Source organism: Ambystoma mexicanum, chromosome 11, assembly GCF_040938575.1.
Source record: "Ambystoma mexicanum isolate Mex_15411 chromosome 11, UKY_AmexF1_1, whole genome shotgun sequence".
Taxonomy (NCBI): domain Eukaryota; kingdom Metazoa; phylum Chordata; class Amphibia; order Caudata; family Ambystomatidae; genus Ambystoma; species Ambystoma mexicanum.
The window spans coordinates 156,728,892-156,750,705 of record NC_090934.1 but is presented as its reverse complement, the minus strand read 5'-3'; the positions used below and the strand labels follow the sequence as shown (position 1 = coordinate 156,750,705).

Here is a 21,814-nt window from a genome sequence, read left to right as displayed (position 1 = left end):
CGCCCCCTCAGAGCCGTCACTCCCAGAAGCGCAGGTCAGACAAGCGCACCCCGCGTCAGACGCCGGGACGAGAGCACCGCCGCCGCAAGACAACGCCCCAAAGACATCGGATGCACCGGACTCGGCGCCCGCCGCGGTCGCACACTGGGAGCCACCGACAGCCGGCACACAGAATTCGCCAACCGCGCCGCACACCACGTGAGTTCCATCTTGTACGTGAATGGCTTCAGTCATATAACTTGCAGTTTCGAACACATTGTCACAGAGAGGGAGTGTATGGGAGGTATTAACCGCTGCAGATTCAGAGACCTGTTCATCCTGTGCATGAGAAAGTGCTTCATTGTACTCGACTGTCTCAGAAGTGCAAGTGTGATAACGACTTTCTGAGGGCGCGGCGGGCGCTGAACGACCGCAGGATCGTCTGTGACGGCCACACCATCTCGCCGCCTCTGAGCTCGTGTCCTCAGAACAGGGGACAGGGTCGACGCCATTGATCACCGCTCACCACTCGCCAAACAGCAAAACAGCAAAACAGCTTTGCTTCCACAGCCCTTTCCACCTCAGGGCTCACGCCGCAAGGGTCACGGAGGCGGCCTTAAGAAGTCAGCTGGGTGGTCAGCTGACAGCCAAATTGTTTAAAGGCACACGCACCTCTACCCTCTTCCACGGGCTTCTATGGCTTCTCTGGGTTAAGAATGAAGATAGATAGATGGAGAGTCTCAGCTCCCTTTCCTTTCCACTCGCCACAGCAAAACAGCTTTGCTTCCACAGCCCTTTCCACCTCAGGGCTTCACCTGTTATTACTGTGTGGTCATTTACTCCGTTGCAATTACTTCGAATTTTCTTTTGATTCTTTTTAATGTGGGGTTTTCCTCCTGACCCTCCTCCCCCTTCATGACCACCCCTAACCTAACCCCCTTTACACCTCTTAATCCTAAAATACACATATATAATTCAAAGTAATTCGAAGTTATTGTAACAAAGTAAATTACCACAAATGTACTTTGTTAAAACAAAGGGAGACTATTGGTGATGGAGGAGTGAGCCCAAGCACGGCACTGCCTCCATTTTGCTATCTGCACTCTATTTTCAAGTCGCTTTAATGCTGGGGGCATATATATGTCATCTAATTTGCACATGATGTCTGTAGTGGCCCTCAAAGAATACAGGACACTTTCATGGTAGAAATGAGGTGTTTATTGTGACACCTAACAACAAACTTGGTAAATGGTAAGTGTCCAGGGGCTGGGGAAGCAGTACTCACTGTTCAGTTCCTTTCGCATGCAGTTGGTTCCACTGCACAGCAGGTGAGGCAGTATTAATATCCCCTGCCAGCTGGAGCTCCCATGAGGATGCCCTCAGCCATGGTGTTATGCTCAGCGTTGGCATGGGATCTGCTGGTGATGCAGTCTTGTATAGGAGGACTAGTTTCCCTCGCTCAAAAGGAGCGCCGAGGCCCTGCTGTCACCTTGTGCCTTGCTCCGACTCTGCTGCCTTTTCTATCCTGTTGCGTGCTTCTCGCGCGAAGTCGTGCAAAGTCTCGCGAGATCTCGCTGGGACGAGATCTCGCGTGATGCGTCTCCACAAAGTCATTGACGTCCTGTACTTAAGAGGTTGACCAGCAAGACTAACTCAAGATGATTGGTTGTCGGATATGTGGCCTTGTACGTAATGCAAGTGTGCTGTGCCGCAGTGTTTCTTGCGCTGAATTTCCTTATTTAACAACAGGTGGTCTCGCTGAATTTCAAATGTCGGAATAGGAGACAAATGCTAGTGTACAGTGTGTCAGAAGAATTTGGTGGGACTCTCCAAAGACACCCCTAAATCGAGACATTGCTTTCTAACCCTAGCATAATTCCCATAACACTGGATTTAGGTAAAATAAAAAGGCCTAATATTATAAATAATGGCATGTGGGTATATTTCGCTATCCTTTGATGTTTCACACAATCTTAAATGTTTTGCAAAACCAACATTTTGAGATGCAAACTGCTTAAGAGTTTTTGTTGCACACCACTGAATTCTGCTACTTCTGGGTTTTTATATGTACCCGGGAAGGTTATATGTGAAAACACAAGTTTTTAAAGGTCTCAAGAGAAACAGATCGATTTACTTTGATCGATATTCTTTTGATCAGAAAACCGGAATTGTAAAGGTCTTTTTCTCTTGAGACCTTTAAAATGCGATTTCCCTTTTATTCTTTTTCATATTAGGGGGGGTTCACCCCCTGATACCCTCATTGTTCCTCCCTGCCCCCCGTCATCCCCTGCACCCTACTCCCAAAACACATACATACGCACAACACACACACCAACACACATGCATCCACAAACCTCCATCTCTCAGCTCCATCCCACTCCCCCAAACCAAAACACATACACACAACACACACACCAACACACACGCACCCTCACACTTACCCGTTCTCCTGGTCCTGCCCTTCCGGCTCCTGACCTACTTGTTAGCCCTTGCGCGCACTCATGTGTGGCAGGGGTGTGACAGTTGGATTTAGGAAGACCGCTCTGTGCAGTAACGGAATGGGGGATACGCTTAATCTAATCCCTTCTCCCCTTCCATGGCGGCCATTGTCTTTGTTTAATATGGCCACCACAGAAAAAGAAAATGGACTACGTTCTCTGTCCGTGGCCGCCATTGTTGTTACTTTTTTTTCTGCCCGCATAACACTAAGCCTCTCTCAGCCAAAGAAATAATAATGAGTACCCCGGTCTAAAGGGCTGGGGTACTAATGGCAAAATGCCCCTCGACTGCGGGCCATTACTGCATAAGATAATGCCCCTGCATTCCCGGGGCTAATTGCCATAATGTAGCCCTTGAACACATGATTATAAGCAAAGGATAGCAAACTAAAAGGCATTCAGAAAGTTCCCGACTGGAAATTCTCCTGTTTAGGTCACCATTCAGTCTTTAACACTTCTTCTGGAGGCCACAGTCCTCCCTGCCTCTCTCAGGATTTAGGGTGTCCTTCCTTTGCCAATTGTCCCAAAAGTCCACCCTGTCACTGGGACTCTCCTTCTCTCTGTTGCTTATTCCCCTCTTCCAGGGCCAAGGGGCTCTATCACGCTGTCCTTTTACTATATAGATATAGTGCCCTGCTCACTAGTCCGTACCCAGGAATATAGTGCCCTGCTCACTAATCCATACCCAGCGATATAGTGCCCTGCTCACTGGTCCATACCGAGGGATATAGTGCCCTGCTCACTAGTTCATACCCAGGGATATAGTGCCCTGCTCACTAATCCATACCCAGAGATATAATGCCCTGCTCACTAGTCCATACGTAGGAATATATAGTGTCCTGCTCACTAGTCTAAGCCTATGGATACAGTACCCTGCTCATTAGTCCATACCCAGGGATATAGTGCCCTACTCACTAGTTCATACCCAGGTTTATAGTGCCCTGCTCACTAGTCCATACCCAGGGATACAGTACCCTGCTCACTAGTCCATACCCAGGGATACAGTGCCCTGTTCACTAGTTCATACCCAGGGATATAGTGCCTTCCTCACTAATCCATACCCAGGGATATAGTGCCCTGCTCACTGGACCATACCGAGGGATATAGTGCTCTGCTCACCCTTCCATACACAGGTATAAAGTGCCCTGCTCACTAGTCCATACCTAGGGATATATTGTGTCCTGCTCACTAGTCTAAGCCTAGGGATACAGTGCCCTGCTCACTAGTCCATACCCATGGATATAGTGCCCTGCTCTCTTCACTCGCTCACTCACTCTCTCTCTCCCTCCACTGTAGCACATGTCTCTTTTGAATTACACTAGCTCTTCTCTTCTGTTACACATCCCCTCTTCTGGGGTCAAAGTCACACTCTCTTTCTACTTCACACCCCTCCCTGTTTTGTCAGGGATACCTTTTTTATGGTCTCAGAGCGCTCTCCTCCTCCTCACTGAAGCCCAGAGGTGTTGCTTGGTCTGACAAAGGTCCGGGGCTACACTAATGTCAGGACCGTTCAGGCTCGGGGCTAGCTAGCCTTTTGGTTGTAGCCCCTGAGATCTATCTGCAGCTACAACCAAAAGATCCAGGGCTATAGCCCCCCCTAGCAATGCCTCTGCTGAAGCCCACCTCTCTTCTGGGTTACCATGGGAACACCTCTTCCTTGCAGGAGTACACCCCTGTTCTGAGGTTCGGGGAGATCCTCTCCCCATCACTGGAGCACACCCAATATTTGGTGTTCTTGGGGGTCTCTTCTCCACTTCACTGGAGCACAGTCCTCTTCTGGAGTTCAAGGGGGTCTTCTCCCCCTAACTGGTGAAGCCCCGACTTTTGGGATTCAGGCAGCTAATCTCCCGTCCACTGGCGCGCATCCCTCTTCAGGACTCAAGGGACTTCCCTGCTCTGGGGAGCCACCTAAACTGCAGTGTTTTTTTATCCAAAAATAGCCTTTTTAAAAGATGAAATCAGACTGCACTGAAGGAAGGCACCTATGCCATGGGGCCAAAAGTAATCAAGGGCCACTTGTTTCTTGTATGCTAATAAGCAAGGGTAACATGTAGCTTTTTGTACACACATCCCATCAGACATTTAAAGGGAAAGTTGCGGAGGACGTGGGTCTGTTCTTCAATTGTCACATAGATGAGACCAAAGTGAAGAGAGACGTTATTTGGCAAGCTCGCCGCCCTCGCCCCCGGCCCACGGGGTGACTGGTGTGATAATAAGCCATGCTGCAGAGTGTTAGGTCAGAAAGTCATCTTTTATTCTCCTTTTGCTGATTTTATGTTGATGACAGCAAATGGCCTCTCTTGGGGTCTCCCTAAAGGCAGCAACTGGATTGTGATGCCCTGCTCTCGGTAACCCATATGTCTACCAGGGCAAGGGTACTACAAATGTACCCCATTTCGAACCAAGGTAATTTGGCTCACCCTTTGTGTGTTAGCATCACAAACTCATCGCTGCTTTAAATGTTTTATTTGACTGCACAGTCTTGTAACCCTTTTACTGTGTTAGTTGACACTGCCTCTCAGAACATGAGTTGTCTTTTCTCTGCTTTTATTGTGATTTTGAAGTATTTCTCTTTGCAGGTGTCTGATTTGGAAACCGACCGATCGTATTGTTTCCGGGCACGTGCCGTCAACTCTGCCGGCGTAGGCATGCCTTCAGTGCCTTCAGACCCTGTGGTGCCAGTAACCAAACCAGGTAGGTTTGAAGTAGAGACCATGAGCCTGAGTAGCCACTGCAGAAGATGCAACAAGATACCATGAAACTGAGTAGACACTGAACAAGATGTCATTACTTAGCCTGCATAAGAGACCATATGCCCGAGTAGACACTCCAGAAGATGTCATTACTTAGCCTGAATAAAAGACCATGAGCCTGAGTAGCCACTCTACAAGATGCCATTACCTAGCCTGAATAAGAGACCATGAACCTGAGTAGACACTAGAGACCATGGGCCTGAAGAGACACTCCAGAAGATGCAATTACTTATCCTGAATAAGAGATCATGAACTTGAGTAGACACTGTACATTATGCCATTACTTAGTTCGAATAAGAGACCATGAGCCTGGGTAGACACTAGAGACCATGAGCCTAAATAGACACTAGAGACCATGAACCTGAGTAGACACTAGAGACCATGGGCCTCAGTAGACACTCCAGAAGATGCCATTACTTAGTCTGACAACGGGCCATGAGCCTGACTAGACACTCCAGAAGATGCAATCACCTAGCCTGAAAAAGAGATCGTGAACCTGAGTAGACACTAGAGACCATGTGCCTGAGTAGGCACTCCAGAAGATGCCATTACTTAGCGTGAATAATAGACCATGCCATGAGTAGACACTCCAGAAGATGCCTTTACTTAGCCTGAATAAGAGACCATGAGCCTGAGTAGACACTCCAGAAGATGCCATTACTTAGCATGCATAATAGACCATGAGCCTGAGTAGACACTCCAGAAGATGCCTTTACTTAGCCGGAATAAGAGACCATGAGCCTGAGTAGACACTAGAGACCATGACCCTGAGTAGACACTTCTAAAGATGCCATTACTTATTGTGAAAAGGGAACATGGGCCTGAGTAGACACTCCACAAGATGCCAGTACTTAGGGAACTTCCTGTTATCCAGTAGCTCTAAGCCGTGAAGGGTGGATAGGGAAGGGGCAGAGTGGTTTGCGTTTGAGATGTGCCTGACTCCGCCTTTCATCCTGCTGAGAGTGGAAAACCGATGCCAGACAAATGACTGGTTCTGTCCTTTTCCCAACAGCCCAGTATATCTGAAAGGTGAGGTAGACCTGAGCCGAAGTCAAACACATGCCCACCTCTTCCTCTTTTTGCCAGTAAGATAGCCCATTCAGTTATTGTGAGTTCTGCGTTTCAACCAAATGCCACGCATTTCATTCCCAATACGAATACTCATGGCAGGTAGAAAGTTTAAACCCTAGTAAAATAGATGATACCCCAGGATGATGATCAGGGCTTTTACAATCAAGCAAATGCCGGCAACTGCCTAGGGTGCCACACGCAAGGAACGCCAGGGGATGCAAATTCGGTACGAAACACACCCAACCTGGAACCATTGTAAGGAATGGGGGCACCAACATGGCATTTCACCTGCAACAACATAAAACTGTAGACCAACCCTAAAGTCAATGTTCATTCTATATAGCTGTGTTCATCTTCGCAGCACCAAAAACAGACTGATGGAAAGCAGTGAATTAATCATTATCACTGACAATTGCTCTGGTCGCTATTCTTCTGCAGGGAACCACACTCAACCCCCTTGTGTAAGGACACAGTGGACTAAAATGTGATTAAATGAAAGGATTCCCAGCGTAATTTAATTCAAGCTTTCGAGTGAGACGAACACTGTTTTACATATGGTTCGGTTCTTCGCATACCATAATATCAATGAAGGTTGAAAAACAATGGACTATAAAGCTGCCCACACTGATCTCGGGTGGTTTTGATTAATTCAAATAGTGTTGCAGAGATCTGTGTATAATCTACAGGCTTCCAGGCAGTTCCAGACTGAACACGAGAGCTCAGTAGGTTATTGCACCAGCTGAGGAGAGGCGTGTATTCTGGATGTCGGGTCACAGGTTCTAATGCCAGTAAAATAGCTGATTGAGTCGATGGTCTACCGTAGCAATATATTTATAACCAATAAGTATAAAATCTCTCTCCCGGAAATATAAACCATTTGGTTAATGTGCCTGCTACCAAGATCTATGTATTAGCAGCAGTCTGCAGATTACAGGTTTCATTCTCGGGAGTGGTGACTTTCTTATCATTCTTAAATAATTAGTACAACCAGCGCTGGCTGAAAGTGAGCTCGGTGGGTGCTGCTGCACAAGGGCGCCCCCCAGCACAGCAAACAAAGGGCGCCTTGCCTCCAGCTCAGTGTCATGTAAACTTAAGTATCGGTCTGACCCAGCACCTATTGAAGAATCACACCGCACCAGGCACGCCCCTTAAACCCACTTTACAAGAACAGCAGGGGGCGTCAAGAACCAGTATTAGCCGAACAACAGAACCTAGCCCCCTGCTGTTCTGCATTTGTGGTGGGTGGGCGTGATTAGTGACAGTCCTGATTCTAAAGACTCGGGGATGCTCACAGGCGAGTGATGGCGTCACCTCCTCCGTATTTGCCTACAGGTTGCTTCCCAGGAGTAACTGGGCGGCAGCTGTATGCCAGGCCCACCTCTCCCCCACAGCCCCTCGTTCATGTGGCACTGCTTATCACAACAGCCTCTAAATAGCCGAAAAAGTATCACCAAACCTAAAACCGGTTTTGCGAACCTCTAGGGCAGGTATGGGAACAGCTATTTTGAAGGTATTATTTACTGCATTAGAAAATAATGTAAATGTTATAATCACAGAGTATTTTTTCCACTGTGCCAAAGTACATATTCTGACGGTTTTACCCTCATAAAATGTGCATTATAGTAGTATTTCTAGGACGCAGGTGCCTCCTAGAAATACTACTATAAGGCTGTCAGAATGTTGGGGAGGGTGATGGCGGGGTATGGGGTAGAAAGCAAAGCGAAAAGTTTGCGCAGGGCGCTGGCAGACCTGGGGCCGGCACTGAGTACAACTGAGTACTGACCTGGGCACTAACAAAAGGTACTGCATTGCCCAAGGCACTAAAAGATGATTATTTTGTCCAACCAATATTTCAACTTGTGACCTGCAGATTTCACACATATTTTTGCTGTTGGCTCCAAATCCTTCTGAGCAGTTAAGATGATTTTTTCCCAGCTGAAGCTAAACGTTATTTACTGGCATCTCTTGACCTTTGGCAAGCCAGATAATTGCACTGAAAGTCTTTTATAAACTGTGAAGCTGACACAAGTCTTCTGGTGAATGCTTCCAGTCAGGTACTGTTAAACTTTTATCAGCAGTTGTTCTCAGACATCTTCAACTTTTACCTGAATTGTTCCTCAAACATCAACATTAATTATAGGATTATCCGAAAAATGTAGGTAGTTCAGATTTGGGCTTGTTTGGTCCATCCGGCCTATACGTTTTTCAAGGCTACAGAAGGTGTAAAGGAGACATTAAACAGAATAAAGTATCTTGTCTTGAAAGAATAGTGTCACCGTTTTCGAACAGCGCTTCATGCTAGATTCTGTTGACTTCTAAGCATTGTAGCAACGTTGTTGCTATTGTTACCCAATTAATGGTACTCAGTGTATTGGCCTTTGGGATGAAGAAGGTCTGAGCTGGCCTGCGGGTTTCAAACCTGTGATTGCAGGTTTCACACATTCTTAAGTCAAAATGTTTAAGTACTAACATGTACCTAAGAACTGTTTCAAGGTGCTTGTCAGCGGCGAGCCTTTAGTTTATCACACTGGAATATTATGTTACCATTATGTTTCCTTGTGTTACTGATATGGTTGTTTAATGTACATCGCTCAGCTCAGATTATTTGTATAATCATTATTATTTTTATTAAGATTTTTATTGTGCACAAACCTCGGTTTTTTATGTTGTAGTTTTTATGTTGTTGTTTTTATGTATACTATTTGTATTTGTGTTTTACAATATTTTGTTGTGATTTGCATGACATGTTATGTTGTGCCATGCTATATCTTAGCTTGCGTTATCTTACACCTTTTATTTCGTGTTATCTTATATGTTTTATTGTGTTGTACTGTGCAGTGTGTTGTCGTGCTGTGTTGTCCTGTGCTATGTTATTTTCTGCTGTTATGATTCTATTTGCAGCACCGAGACCAAAGGCAGGTTCAGGCGATTCTTGTCACAGCACATATCCCAGTCATCGTGCCAATACTTCAAATATCCACTAGATGGAGGTGTAGGCTGTCTGACTGAGTTGCACAACTCTTAAGCAGCGTCCCCATGCACACATAGAAACATTCCTTGCCCTGTACTCCTCTGCACCCAACCCCTGGGCCTCTTCTCAAACCAACCCCAGACACTCTTTGCTATGCCTTGGCTTCATTTTCCTCTGGTCCTCTGTGTGAGATGGTAAGATTTTCAATGTGTTTCTATGCACTTTGTAATGTGATTTTGAGGTGGTGTGGATGAATGAATATACTGTGGTGATAGGCTTACCTCTACGCGGTGCCGCAGAGATCAACATATTAATATGCTGTACAAAGTTGCCTTATTTATTCGAATGTTTAAAGTTTGGTATTGCACGTGTGTTGTACATAAATACACACGTATGCACATATGATGTTGTCCCTGCTTGTCTATAAGTGCTGACAGTGCTTTGATCTTGGGGGCCAATGAATCCCCTATGCTCCAGGGTGGTGACCGCAGAGGAGGTATATGGGATTCTCCTCAGACTGTGCATAGCAACCCATTCACTTAGCATGAGATGGTCACATTGGGACTACAAGTCCCACAATACCTTGGTCTACCGATCAGATCATTAATAATATTAACAATAATAATAATAATAATAATAATAATAATAATAATAAGGAATATACTGTAACTCCTAGGGACCGTAGCCCCTTAGATTTAAGGCTATAACAAAGTCTTATGTCCATGGCGCTCAGTTAAAGGGCCTGTGTCCCTTTAATTTGTAAGGCCATACCTGCTCCACCAATACTGGGTGGAAGCAGCAACAATATGTCCCATGGAATTGTCTATGCTGTGCAGGCTCTGCAGACCTACTGTCATGTCCACATACGGTGCACTGCAAGCAACAAGGAGGTTTGCCTGGGTCCGACGATGGAGGAAAGCCAGAACACTATCCCATGAACCTGACAAGGCCAGTCCCAGCGTTACAACAACCTAGGGGAAACTCCAAAAGACCCCAAGGGATCTTTACATAAACACAATCCCCTTTTGCAAATGGCTCCAGAGGCTGCGGCACTCAGGCCAAAGAGGCAATTCAGATTGACCCAATGGAAATCCAAATGACCACCCCCCCTACTTATAGCCTTTAACTCATAAGAGAGTCCCTAGGGAATAACTAACCGCAATGGGTCCCCCTCCCGAAGCTCCATTGGTCTAGCCAATAGTCAGAGAACCAACCCAGGAGATGGGCCAAGACCACATAAAATGACATAGCTCACAGCCCAGTATGTGGGTGGGTGAAAGGAAGGATCTTGTATGGTCAGAGTTGGCGAGCAGTTGGAGTAAGAGACACAGAGACTGTAGGAAGTGTGAAACGCTAGGCAGGGAGGAGTGCAGGAGGCTGGGGAACATCAGAATGAAGGAGGTGGTGACATGTTGGAGCAGAGTAGACAAGAAGTGGAGGAGGTTGGGAGGTAGTGGAGGTGCTGCAGAAGAATGGGTGAGTGTTGGAGGAGGTGGAGAAGTTGGGAGATATCAGGCAGAGGCATCTGAAGAACTGTTAGAGAGAGGTGGAAAGCTGTTGAAGGAAGTGGGAAGCATTTAGTGGAGGAGGTTGGAGAACACTGAAGGAAGTGAGGGAAGATGATTATGATAGTGATTTGTTTGTTTATATAGTACCTTAATCCAAAGTGCTTTACAGAGCACATATTCACATACAATATCACATAACCGAAATTGGTACTCATTTATACCACCTCAGAAGGATGAAAGGCTGAGTTGGCATTGCCAGGATTCAAACCTGCAATCTGCAGATCATGCTCAGATTGCAAGAGCGAGCACTCAACCTGCTGAGTTAACTTACTGGCTCAACAGTGTCATGACCAAACTTCCAATCGACGCAGGAGCTGCTGAACCCCACAGACCCAACAAGGTGTAGCGCACTCAACTAACCAATATACCAACTAAGCTTGTGACACCACAGGGGTAAAAGGGAAGTGGACAAAATAACAAACTCAGACACTAGACCTCCAACCTCCTTACTCTCTGCATGGATGAGAGAGTCTTTCAAAATTAAATAATCTCCCAACTTCTCTTTTAAAAAAAGTATTGTCTCCTACACAAGTTACACAATGAAACTTTACCTGAAATCCCCTCTGCAATACCCTAGAGGACTATATTCTTGAATTACCTAGTCTCCCTCATGACAACTTTATTTTCCAGCTCAATTCTTGAGATGAACTAGTGCTAAACCAACCTTTACTCTTCCCCTAAGCTCAGGATAAGTATGCACCTTTAAAAGTTTTTAAGCAGAGGAAGAAGTACTGGTCAGCAGTTGAAGCAAATCAATTAATTGAATTGTTTCCTTAGGAAAGAGTGTCTTTCTTTTCAATTCAGGCACACCTTTGATTCTGGCTGCACAAGGAAATGGTGTTCAATGAGGACTGAGGTAACATATCGAAAACACTGCTGTAAAGAAATTTTAACTCTCCAAATGTACACAATGGTTTCTGCTGGCACTAAAGAAGTGTCCCAGTTTATCGTTTGCAGATACGCATTAGTCCTCAGGTTTGCCACAGTGCTGAGAGTCTCACTTATTCAAACGCTCCGTGAAACCTTATGCAGTTCTTGTCGGGGTTGTGCGCGCATCGCGCTATTCAAAAATGAAGTTCAAATTTAACACTATGAAGCAGCAGCAACTGACTGCCTCTCCTCTCAGTCGCCGAGCTCACCACGCCTTCTGTGTAAACTACACTTTCATTTATAACAGCTGTAGAGTCAGTTCCATAACGCTGTCGCCGCGCAACCGGAAACTGACTAATACGGAATCCTCACGTCAGCGTTGAGCAAACGGAAATGAAAAAAATGCTTACCTTGCTGAAGGGAAGAGGCCAAAAAAGGAATTATCCACCTCAGATGGCACGCAGCTTCAGAGAATACACGGTCAGAAATCCTCGTCTCTGTAGTACTTGAAAGAACGCGACGCAGCAGAAGCTGCCTTCCCAGGTGACTGGAGCCTCTGACAAGGTAAGCAAAACAAACGTCAGAGAGCGTCGAGCGATCCTCTCTAACCCACACAACACGCGCACACACGAGCACAGGAAAGTCAAAAAGTAGTTTTCACCTAGACTGCAGAAAGTCTATTTACGTGACTGAACAGATTAGAATTTCTGACTGAAAAGTACTTAGCTTGCAACAAATGTTCATAGGAAAACAGCTGATTTTCCCATCTTCAAGGAGGACTCTTCTCTCCAGGATAAAGCTTGAATATTCTCTTGTCTCTTCTAGTTTCTGATGATTCTTCTTGAGAAACTAGGGCCTAGCTCAAGAGCAAATGAAAAACATGACCTGCTAACATAAATTCTCAAATGTCCCGGGAGGATAGCTCAGCGGCAGCGTGCTCGCCTTGGAAGCAAGACAACACAGAGCAACACAGGTTTGAATCCCGGGTCCGCACTTAGAAACCTCTGGGTATTAAGCACGTTATAAATAACCTATCATATCATATCATATCAAATGAAAGGCAGTTTAGAATGTTTGACCCAGTCCTTTGTTTTCCCTTCCACCAATCATGACTCCTGTTCCTTCCCTCCATCTTAGCTTGGGTTCCCACCAGCATTCTGAAAACTAAAGTTAAGGCCCAAACACCTCCAAGGAAACTAATTGATAATTACAAGTAATGAAACATTGTTAACACACTAAAAAGAAAGTAAAGCACCATGCATATAGGAATGTATGTATACATGTTGATAATTCCCTGAGAACTGGTTATTTTCCCAGGGACCTGACAAACGGGAAGGAACAAGAATTGGAGGAGAGGAGGTGGAGAAACACCAACTAGGACGAGAGAGTACAGAAGTGAGCCAAGCAGGAGAGGAGGCAAAACCCTAGAAGGGTTCTCCTAGGTTAAGGGAAATCCAACTTCTTTGCCTTTGCTGGCTTCCCAGTTATGCATGGGGCACTGAGTGGCTACATTTTACATGCAGTAACAGTCTCTTCCCATTATTTGTCTTAGATGTTTGATATTGTCTCAACGCAGAAATGACTGATGCTGCATGAATGCAGCATATTGATGTGTAAAACTCTAATTTCGCAAAGACCATCAACTGCTGCAAGAGGTAACATTAATTACTACATGCAGATTATTCCTACAGAAATGGCTGAACTCATAACGTGTTAGGATCCACGATCCTGGAGTCCTGATCGGTGAATCCTGATTGGTCGTAGTGGTCTTGTTTACATATTTGTATACAGGTATTCATATTTTATTTAATTGGTTTAGGCAGGCATACATTTCCCTTTCTTTTTCCTTAATCAGTATCTACAGGAAGATGGGCCTAGTCCAAAGCAAGATGGAGGGCAGAGTAGAGGTTTCCAGTGATGAGGTCAGACTGGAATTCTGAGGTTACCAGGATTCCTAACAGGGGTTCTAAACTGCCTTTCATTGATTGTAAACCTAGAGGCAGCACCTGTTTGGAATAAGCTCTAGTTTTCAGGCCTGTATTCCAGTTCAGAAATCTATCAGCTATTCGTGGGTCATTATCCACCAGCTGTTGGAAGATGATTCATTTTTACATTTTGAAGCAAGTGAAATTTAAGAAACTATACCATTCACTTTGGAAGTCAAAGTATTTCTTGAACTGAAGTCCTGCCAGGGACTCCGGAGTTAAGGTAAAGATTTTCAGTAAAGGGGCAAGTAGTCTAACGTCTGGAATTTTAAGAAGTTATATTATAACATGACCTGCTTTAGAAGGAAAAATATAAATATCTTTAGTTGGAACACAAGAGGCTCTAGTGTCATCAGAGGTAAAGAAACACGGACATATCTATTCAACCAGGGAGATGCAGTTCTATTACAAGAAATCTGGCTGGCAAATCCTTTAACCATTGAAGGATATACAGTGAACTGTTTATCAGCTGCACAAAAACCATTAGGTCGTCCTTCAGGAGGCTTATTGATAGCATTGAAAAACCAAGTCTTTAAAAACGCAATAGAAATATGGAAAAATCCCCATGGTATCCAGGCATGTAGAGCTGAAGTAAACTTACAAGAAACCACTAAAACCTGGATCTTTGTAAATATTTATTGGAACCCAGTGACATCAAAACTAAGTTGTTTTTTGGAAGATCTAGCATCACTTTTTGAACTATTAAAAACAACCTTAGCATCCAGTAAAATTGTGGTAGCAGGAGACTTCAACTCGAACTGTTTATATCCACAGAAAGGAGATTCAGATCGAAGGTCTCACGGAAAAGTGAGCAGGGGAAAAAAGTGGCGGGATTTCATGGAACAATGGGATCTTCACATGGTAGCTGGCACACAGGATGGTGAACCATATATAACCTGGCGAAGAGGGAATTCATCCTCTGCATTGGATTTTATTTTTGTTTCAAAAACCTTGCAGGCTTTGCCTTCCACTCTAATAATAAAACAAGAAATTGGCAGTGACCACAGCAGATTGGAGCTGTCATTTGAAAACATTTTAACAACAGAAGCTGAAAGAGAATTACAGTTGTTAGAAGAAAAAAAAGGAAAACTCAGAGTTGTCAAATACAAAGATGGGGGAGACAAATTAAATGGAAAACTTAAAGGGATTCCTGAACATATCTGGAAAACACAATGTAACCCAGACCGATTCACCAACTTTTTATGGGTGACTCTAGCGCCCAAATATTTAGCGGGAGAAACAAAACAGAAACAAATACATGCCTTTGATGAACCTACACAAAGGAGAAAAAGAGAGCATAGAAAAGCTCTGAGAGACATTCGAAAAGCAGGATATTCGTTTGAAGAAATGCAAATCGCCATAAAACACCAAAAAGCAAATTATAACTCATGGTCAACCTCACATAAAGCTCTTCGGATGCAGACAGACGGTGAGCATATACTTACTACCCTTAGAGAAAGCAACAGTAAAAACTTCTGGGAAATAATGAACCAATTCGAAGGGGATCACACTCAATCACTATGTAATCTAGTGCCAGAAGATGGTTGGGTGAGATATTTGACAGAGACATATAAAAGCGACAACAACTGTGAATTTAGAGGCAAGCCAGAACTCCGTTGGCAACTTAATTTCAATGAAGAGGACATACACGAAATCATAATTAATTCCTCAACATCCAAAGCCTCGGGACTAAATGGCTTGACCTATCAGGCATTGAAAAGCGAACCTATCTTGTGGTCAAAGCTTTTATTTGTTCTCTTTGATGAAATACTAAAAAAACGGACTTTCCCAGCATCTTGGAAAACGGCCCTCATAATACCCCCCTTTAAACATGGGGATCGTCGTGTAGCAATGAATTACAGACCAATAGCATTGCGGAACATTGAAAGCAACATTTTTATGAAGCTTCTACTAAATCACATCTCAAAATGGGTGGAAGACTTCAATATCTTATCACGCTTTCAAACAGGATTCCACAAAGGCCACTCAACATCTCTTAATGGCCTGATTTTAAGCATCTTAAATGAACAAAAAAGAGGGGGAAAAAAACAAAACATTGTACGGAGCCTGGATAGACTTGTCCAAAGCTGTCGACCAAATAGAACGAGTCTTACTTTGGGAGAAACTCCGGAAATGGGGAATGCCAGAACCACTATTGTCCATCTTAGTGGAATTACTTAGGGAAACTAATCTGAGAGTAAGGCTCGATGCAATGGGACACCTTTCAAGACTGGTTGAAGTAAATAGGGGGGTCAGACAGGGGTGCTTGGGAGCGCCTCTGTTCTTCAACTTGTTCTTAGCAGACATGGGCCTTTTTTTGCAACCATCTGCTTTGTTGAGTCCAATATTAAATGGGAGAAAAATATGCTGGCTCGCGTACGCGGATGATATAGTTCTCCTCGACAGAACATCAATTGGTCTACAACATTTACTTGACAAACTGAATGAGTATGTGGGATTAAACAAATTGACAGTAAACCCGGCTAAATCAAATATCTTGATTTTCAAACATCCACTATCAAAAACAAAATACATAAACTGGAAAATGGGAGGAGAACGGATAAGAACAGTAGAAACCATAAAATACTTGGGATATAACATCTATGCCCATCCAGCAATATTCAAAGCAGAAAGTGAAATCATGGCTAAAGTAATACAATTCACATCACAAATGATCAAATTAAACTATAAACTTTGTAAATTTTCTATTCTCCCATTGGTAAAGTTCTACCTTGCCAAAGTGGTCCCAGTCATCCTGTATGGTTTAGAAGCCAAACCCGATCTTTGGTTCATAAACTGGGACAATTTTGAGGGCCGCCTATGGAAAAAAGCTCTGGGTCTCCCAAACTGTGCCTCCTCAAAAAGCTTGAGATTTGAGCTAGGTCTAAAATCGTTGAACTGTATGGCAGACTGGAAGCTGATCACATTGTCTCGAGAAATAGCAACAAGCAAGGACTCGACACTGTATGGAGATCTCAGACATGAAACATTGCTAAAGAAATCAACTATCCTCACCTTGTTAGAGGCGAGAACATTGGAAAGACTGAAGACTTTAGATATAAACAAAGAGACCATAATCCTAAACCCACTCAAAGTGAAAAGAAGATTAGAACAATGGGATTGGATTGAAACAGTAGAGAGAGTAAGAGATAAACCAATTCAAAATCCATTTCTGAAGGGAGAAAAGAAAGTTGGGTGTCTCTCTTGCTATCTACTAAAATCCCCAAACAGGAAACTGCGCTCAGACTTTCTTAGAATGAGACTGAACCTTGTCCAGTGTGGGGCTGTTCTGGAAAAGCGCAACCAAGGGGACGTGGCAAAAAAACTATGTTCAATCTGTGTCAACCCTGCCAAACAAACATTAAGGCATGTTCTAATGGAATGTGAAGGCACATGGCCTCAACGACTAAGACTTTTCAGAGACTTTGTGTGGAGAGAGGAAGATATAATCTCAGACCTCTTTTGGGACAGAATTACCTCAGGAAGCAACGCAGTTTTGACATTTGCAGCAATCCAGGTGATAATAGAAAGTGGACTGATCATCTAACATAATAAAATAAAGGACAAAAGTATTCAAAACATTGATTTAGCTGAAAAATAGAAAATTGGCAGGGTTGGTGGAAAACAATGAAATGTAATGTATTTTTTATGTGCTTTATGCTAACAATTTTGTATTATTTTTGTAAAGGCTTAAGCCAAAAAAAAAAAGAAATATTATAAATTAGCAGTAGCTTAATTCAGCAGAAGTTTGAACGTGTCTGCCTAAGAGAGCGTTGCACATGTTCTTTGCGCATGAAACAGGGTTGAGAGATGCCAGAGTGAAAACCGGCATTTGTGAGCCGGAAGGGGTTCGCGTCCTTTCGTGCTCCATGGTACAGCGGCCCGGCGTTTGCAAGCCGGAGGGTTCCGGAGTTTCAGAGCGCTTGGTTTCGAGGCAGGGAAGCTTCGTTTTATTTTGACTTTTTCAGGCGCGACTCAACATTAAAGAAGGACTTTGCGAGGAACGTTGAATGCGCAAGCAATTCCAACAGAGTTTCGGACTCCAACAGAAATGCGCCTATGTGCTCCAGGTTTAAAATAAGTACTAAACTATTGGCTAATAAATATTCATGCACAAATATAAACTACAACTAGTAACCCGTCAACTTGAAGGTTAATTTAACATAACTGTAAAAAGATTTATTCCAGTATACACTGTAAGGCATAAACTGAAATGTGTTTCAAAATGAAATTCTGAGACGACTCAGTTAGTTTACAGTTAAAGAGGTTTTCGTAGTAGTGTTGATTAAGTAACTGCAGTTGTTAAATAAAATCCATTCTCTGAAGAGACTGACAGAGAAAGAGAAAGGATTTAAAGTATAGGAAACACAATTCTCTCAAGAAAGAACCAAGAAGTAGAAAGAAGATTAAATAAGAAAGCCTTCAGATAGGAGAAGACAAAACTCAGCTTAAACACAAAAATATTAACAATTTGATTAAGAACAACCTCATGGCAATTCTGCAGGAGTTAACAGGTATGTTAAAGAAGTTAAGAGGGGAATCAGAGTTGGGAAAAAAGAGTTGAGGACAGTTTAGTAATGTAATATCCTTCTCGTTACAGGTGTCAAGAGTACCATTGGCGTGTAGAAGACGAGGGCCTGTTTTTTGTTATTTTATACCATACCCCTTTCCCTGTGGGGTGAGAAGTGCATTGTCTGTTTTCATTAGACAGTGGGCTAAACACTTCTGAGGAATCGCAGGGCCGGCAGCATCTGTGATTTTCTTCAGGATTCTGACATAATGAGGGGCACAGATAAACATTCAAACATGAAAATAGACATGTGCATACATACAAGCACTGATACATACAAACATAGGTACAGACATACAAATGTAATTCACATTGACACATGCAAATGTAACAATATAGACAGGTACATAGACACATTAAAATATACACACATACACACACACATGCATGCATTTACACACAGGCACATACGTACATACAGCATATACTTGCAGACATTAACACGCATCCATATATGCAAATACACAAACATGCCTAAAAGACATATACATGCATACATAGTACATGCATGCATATTTTCTAGATAGATAGATGGGTAGATAGATGGTGGTTGACCTCCTTCCTCTCAGACCAGCCCTCCCAGGTCTAACTTGGGTCCTTTCTCTCCACCACCTCCCTCTCCACATGTGGTGTTCCCCAGGGCTCTCACCTCTCTCCCTGGTTCTTTAATGTCTACTTGGCCCCTGCGGCCCATCTGATCTCTACTTTGGCCTCTAACTTGCAGTGTTACGCAGATGACACCCAGCTCTCTTTCAGGCTCCCCTCAGTCTCCTCTTCTCTCTCCCTCATTCCCGAATGTCTATCCACGATTCAGGATTGGTGCGCCTCCAACGATCTCTGCCTTAATGCCAGTAAGACAGAGATCCTTCTCATTGGGACCCCTGCTCCTGTGTTCCCCCTCTTACTCTGGCCGCTCTCCTTGGGCCCTCTTCCTTCACCTTCCTGTGAGGCAAAAAACCTTGGTGTCATCTTTCGACTCCACTCTCTCCTTCTCTCCTCTCATCTCGGACCTCGCCAAGAAGTCCCACTACCAGTTCCACCTCCTCAGGGGTATTCTTCCTTTTCTCACTTTCCTCCAGAAGCTCACTGTCTCCAGAGCCCTGGTTCTCTCTAGGCTGGACTACTGCAACAGCCTCTTTCTCAATCTGCCTTCCTCTACTCTACACCCTCTATAATTAATCCAGAACAGGACTGCAAGACGTATCCTTGGCCTCAAGCCCTAGGACTGTATGTCTCCAGCACTGAAATCTCTCCACTAGCTCCCTGTGACTGCATGGATCAAGTTCAAACACCTCTCCATCATCCACAAGGCTTTCTGGGCCCGGGGCCTGCACTACATCCAACTCTCTATTTCAAAATACCTTCCTTCTTGCGCCCTTTGCTCAACTACCTCCAACTCTCTGAGGATCAGACAGGTGCCTCCCTCTGGAATGGCCTCCCTGATCCTCTGAAACTTGAGCCGGACCACCTGAAGTTCCGGAAGCAGCCCTCTCTCTCCCTCTCCTGCTGACCTACCTGTCTGCTGATTCGACTGGTTACCTGGCTACCCTCTGAGCATAACGAGTACCAGGCTCCTCCATGATCATTCTCCCCTGCACTGCCTTCTGGCCACCGCACACCTAGGGATGTAACTGTTACCTCTACAGTCCCCTGCCTCCCTGCACTTCCCCAGAGCCACGCTGTTCTGGTTGCCCTTGTTCAGAGCATTGCTGCTCTGAACGCACTTCCCCTCTAACGCCCCATGTACTTTGGCACTGTCGCACTATCTGAATGTCATAAGGCCTTGTACGATTGTTTGTATTGTCCTCCCTCTGTCTTCCCTGCCTTGTCTTCTCGCGCATAGGAACACTTGTATACAGGCGCGTTATAAATGACTTATCATATCATTTCATTTCATATCATATCATAGGTAGATAGATAGATAGATAGATAGATAGATAGATAGATAGATAGATAGATAGATAGATAGATAGATAGATATTCATACAGGAAACACTGACCTGAGAATAAGTACTAAAAAGGATTTCCTAAAGAAGAAGACACAAGCAGTTGACTCTGAAGTCCAGCTCCTACAGGTGTAACATACCACAACATAACGTAAGTCCCTTTAGATATTAGTTGTAAATGCACAATAGGCAAGCTAGGGGACTAGTCTCAATTCGAACTTCTTTAAGTTAGACCGCAAGTAAAACGTTGTAGCAATCATTTATCACGAACAGGGCAGAGTTGGTGGCTGGTTTCCTTTTACCTGATAAGTCTCATTAGCATTTGCCCAGGGGCTCCATATCTCCCTTGTGTCCCGAAACACAACAGCTATGATGAAAACGATCACTTTGTTTTTATAGTTTGTAAATTTAGGAGATGGGAAAGAACCTGAACAGTCAATTAAATCATCTATTGACAATTAAAGAGCTGCCTGGTAGAAATGTATAGTCCTTGATGTCTTAATCCTACAGGCAACATCATACATATAGCTGTTCTTCTGGTATGCAAGATTGACTCCTCCTCTCTGAAGCTGGGTCAACCCCTTGTTAGGGTGACCCGTTAATCCCAGACCTATGACATTCTGCTTTTCTTTCCCACAGGCACCAATGAAATTGAAGTGGGTGTGGACGAAGAAGGATACATTTACATGTTATTTGAAAACCCTGAACCAATAGATTCTCCAGAGTTCATCTGGACGAAGGATTATCAAGATCCCCCAAAACCCAACCGAGTGAAGATCGAAAACGATAACAACAAGTAATTATGCAAAGTTTTGGGAAAATCTGAAAGCTTAAAGGATGCAGGAGCAGTCAGATGCTATGTGTCAACAGCTTAAAATACTGCAAAATGGTGGGAGCCATTATTGTATTCTATGTAAAGTTTACAACACTACCAAAGTTTCATTATTATCATTAAGGTATTTATTGAATTGTATCGGGATCATACCATTACTGCGACCAATTAACTGCGACCGAGAAATTTGACTTTCTTTATTTCATCGCCCTTTACACCCCATGTATACATGGGGGGGATGGTTATAGTATATAATGAATGCAGGGGGAGCTGTGTGGTGTCTCTGTGGTGAAAAGGGGGTTCAAATAAAAAAAGTAAACATTTTTGGTGGTCGCAGTTAATTGGTCGCTATAATCACATAGATCCATCATATGTAAGTTTTATTCCGCTAATTCGTAATGAGGCCATAAGTCTTTTTAATATTTAGAAGAATGACATGGAAACCTAACAAAACCATTTGCCTTCGTTAACAGCAACCTCCCTGACTTCATTTTTAGTTTGGACTATTAGTAGTGCTCGCGCCACCTAGAAGCCTAAACTATGGCATTAGAGTACAGATAGTGAGAAATGGCAGATCAGGAGGGACACAAAGCTTTTTTTAGGTGCTTTTTGGCTTTCTGCCACCCATTGACTGCTGATTCCTATGGCCACTCCCTCCCAGTTCGTGCCCCTCCCTGCCCAAAACACCTTCTCATGGGAACTTTTTGAGCTTGCTTAAATCAAGCCTTACCATCAAACATTGCACTCAAAATGCCTGCCAGTTTTTCCAAA

At 43.9% G+C, this 21,814-nt stretch overlaps 1 protein-coding gene across 2 annotated transcripts in view; it reads left to right on the top strand.

Annotated features, from left to right (window-relative positions):
- The window catches only part of MYOM3 (myomesin 3), a 450,074-nt gene that overhangs the window by 293,183 nt on the left and 135,077 nt on the right, over window positions 1–21,814 (top strand). For both annotated transcript variants that reach the window (XM_069622682.1, XM_069622681.1), the window contains 2 exons: window positions 5,057–5,171; window positions 20,851–21,007. In XM_069622682.1, the coding sequence (XP_069478783.1) occupies window positions 5,057–5,171; window positions 20,851–21,007 (272 nt within the window). The remainder of the gene's footprint in view (window positions 1–5,056; window positions 5,172–20,850; window positions 21,008–21,814) is intronic.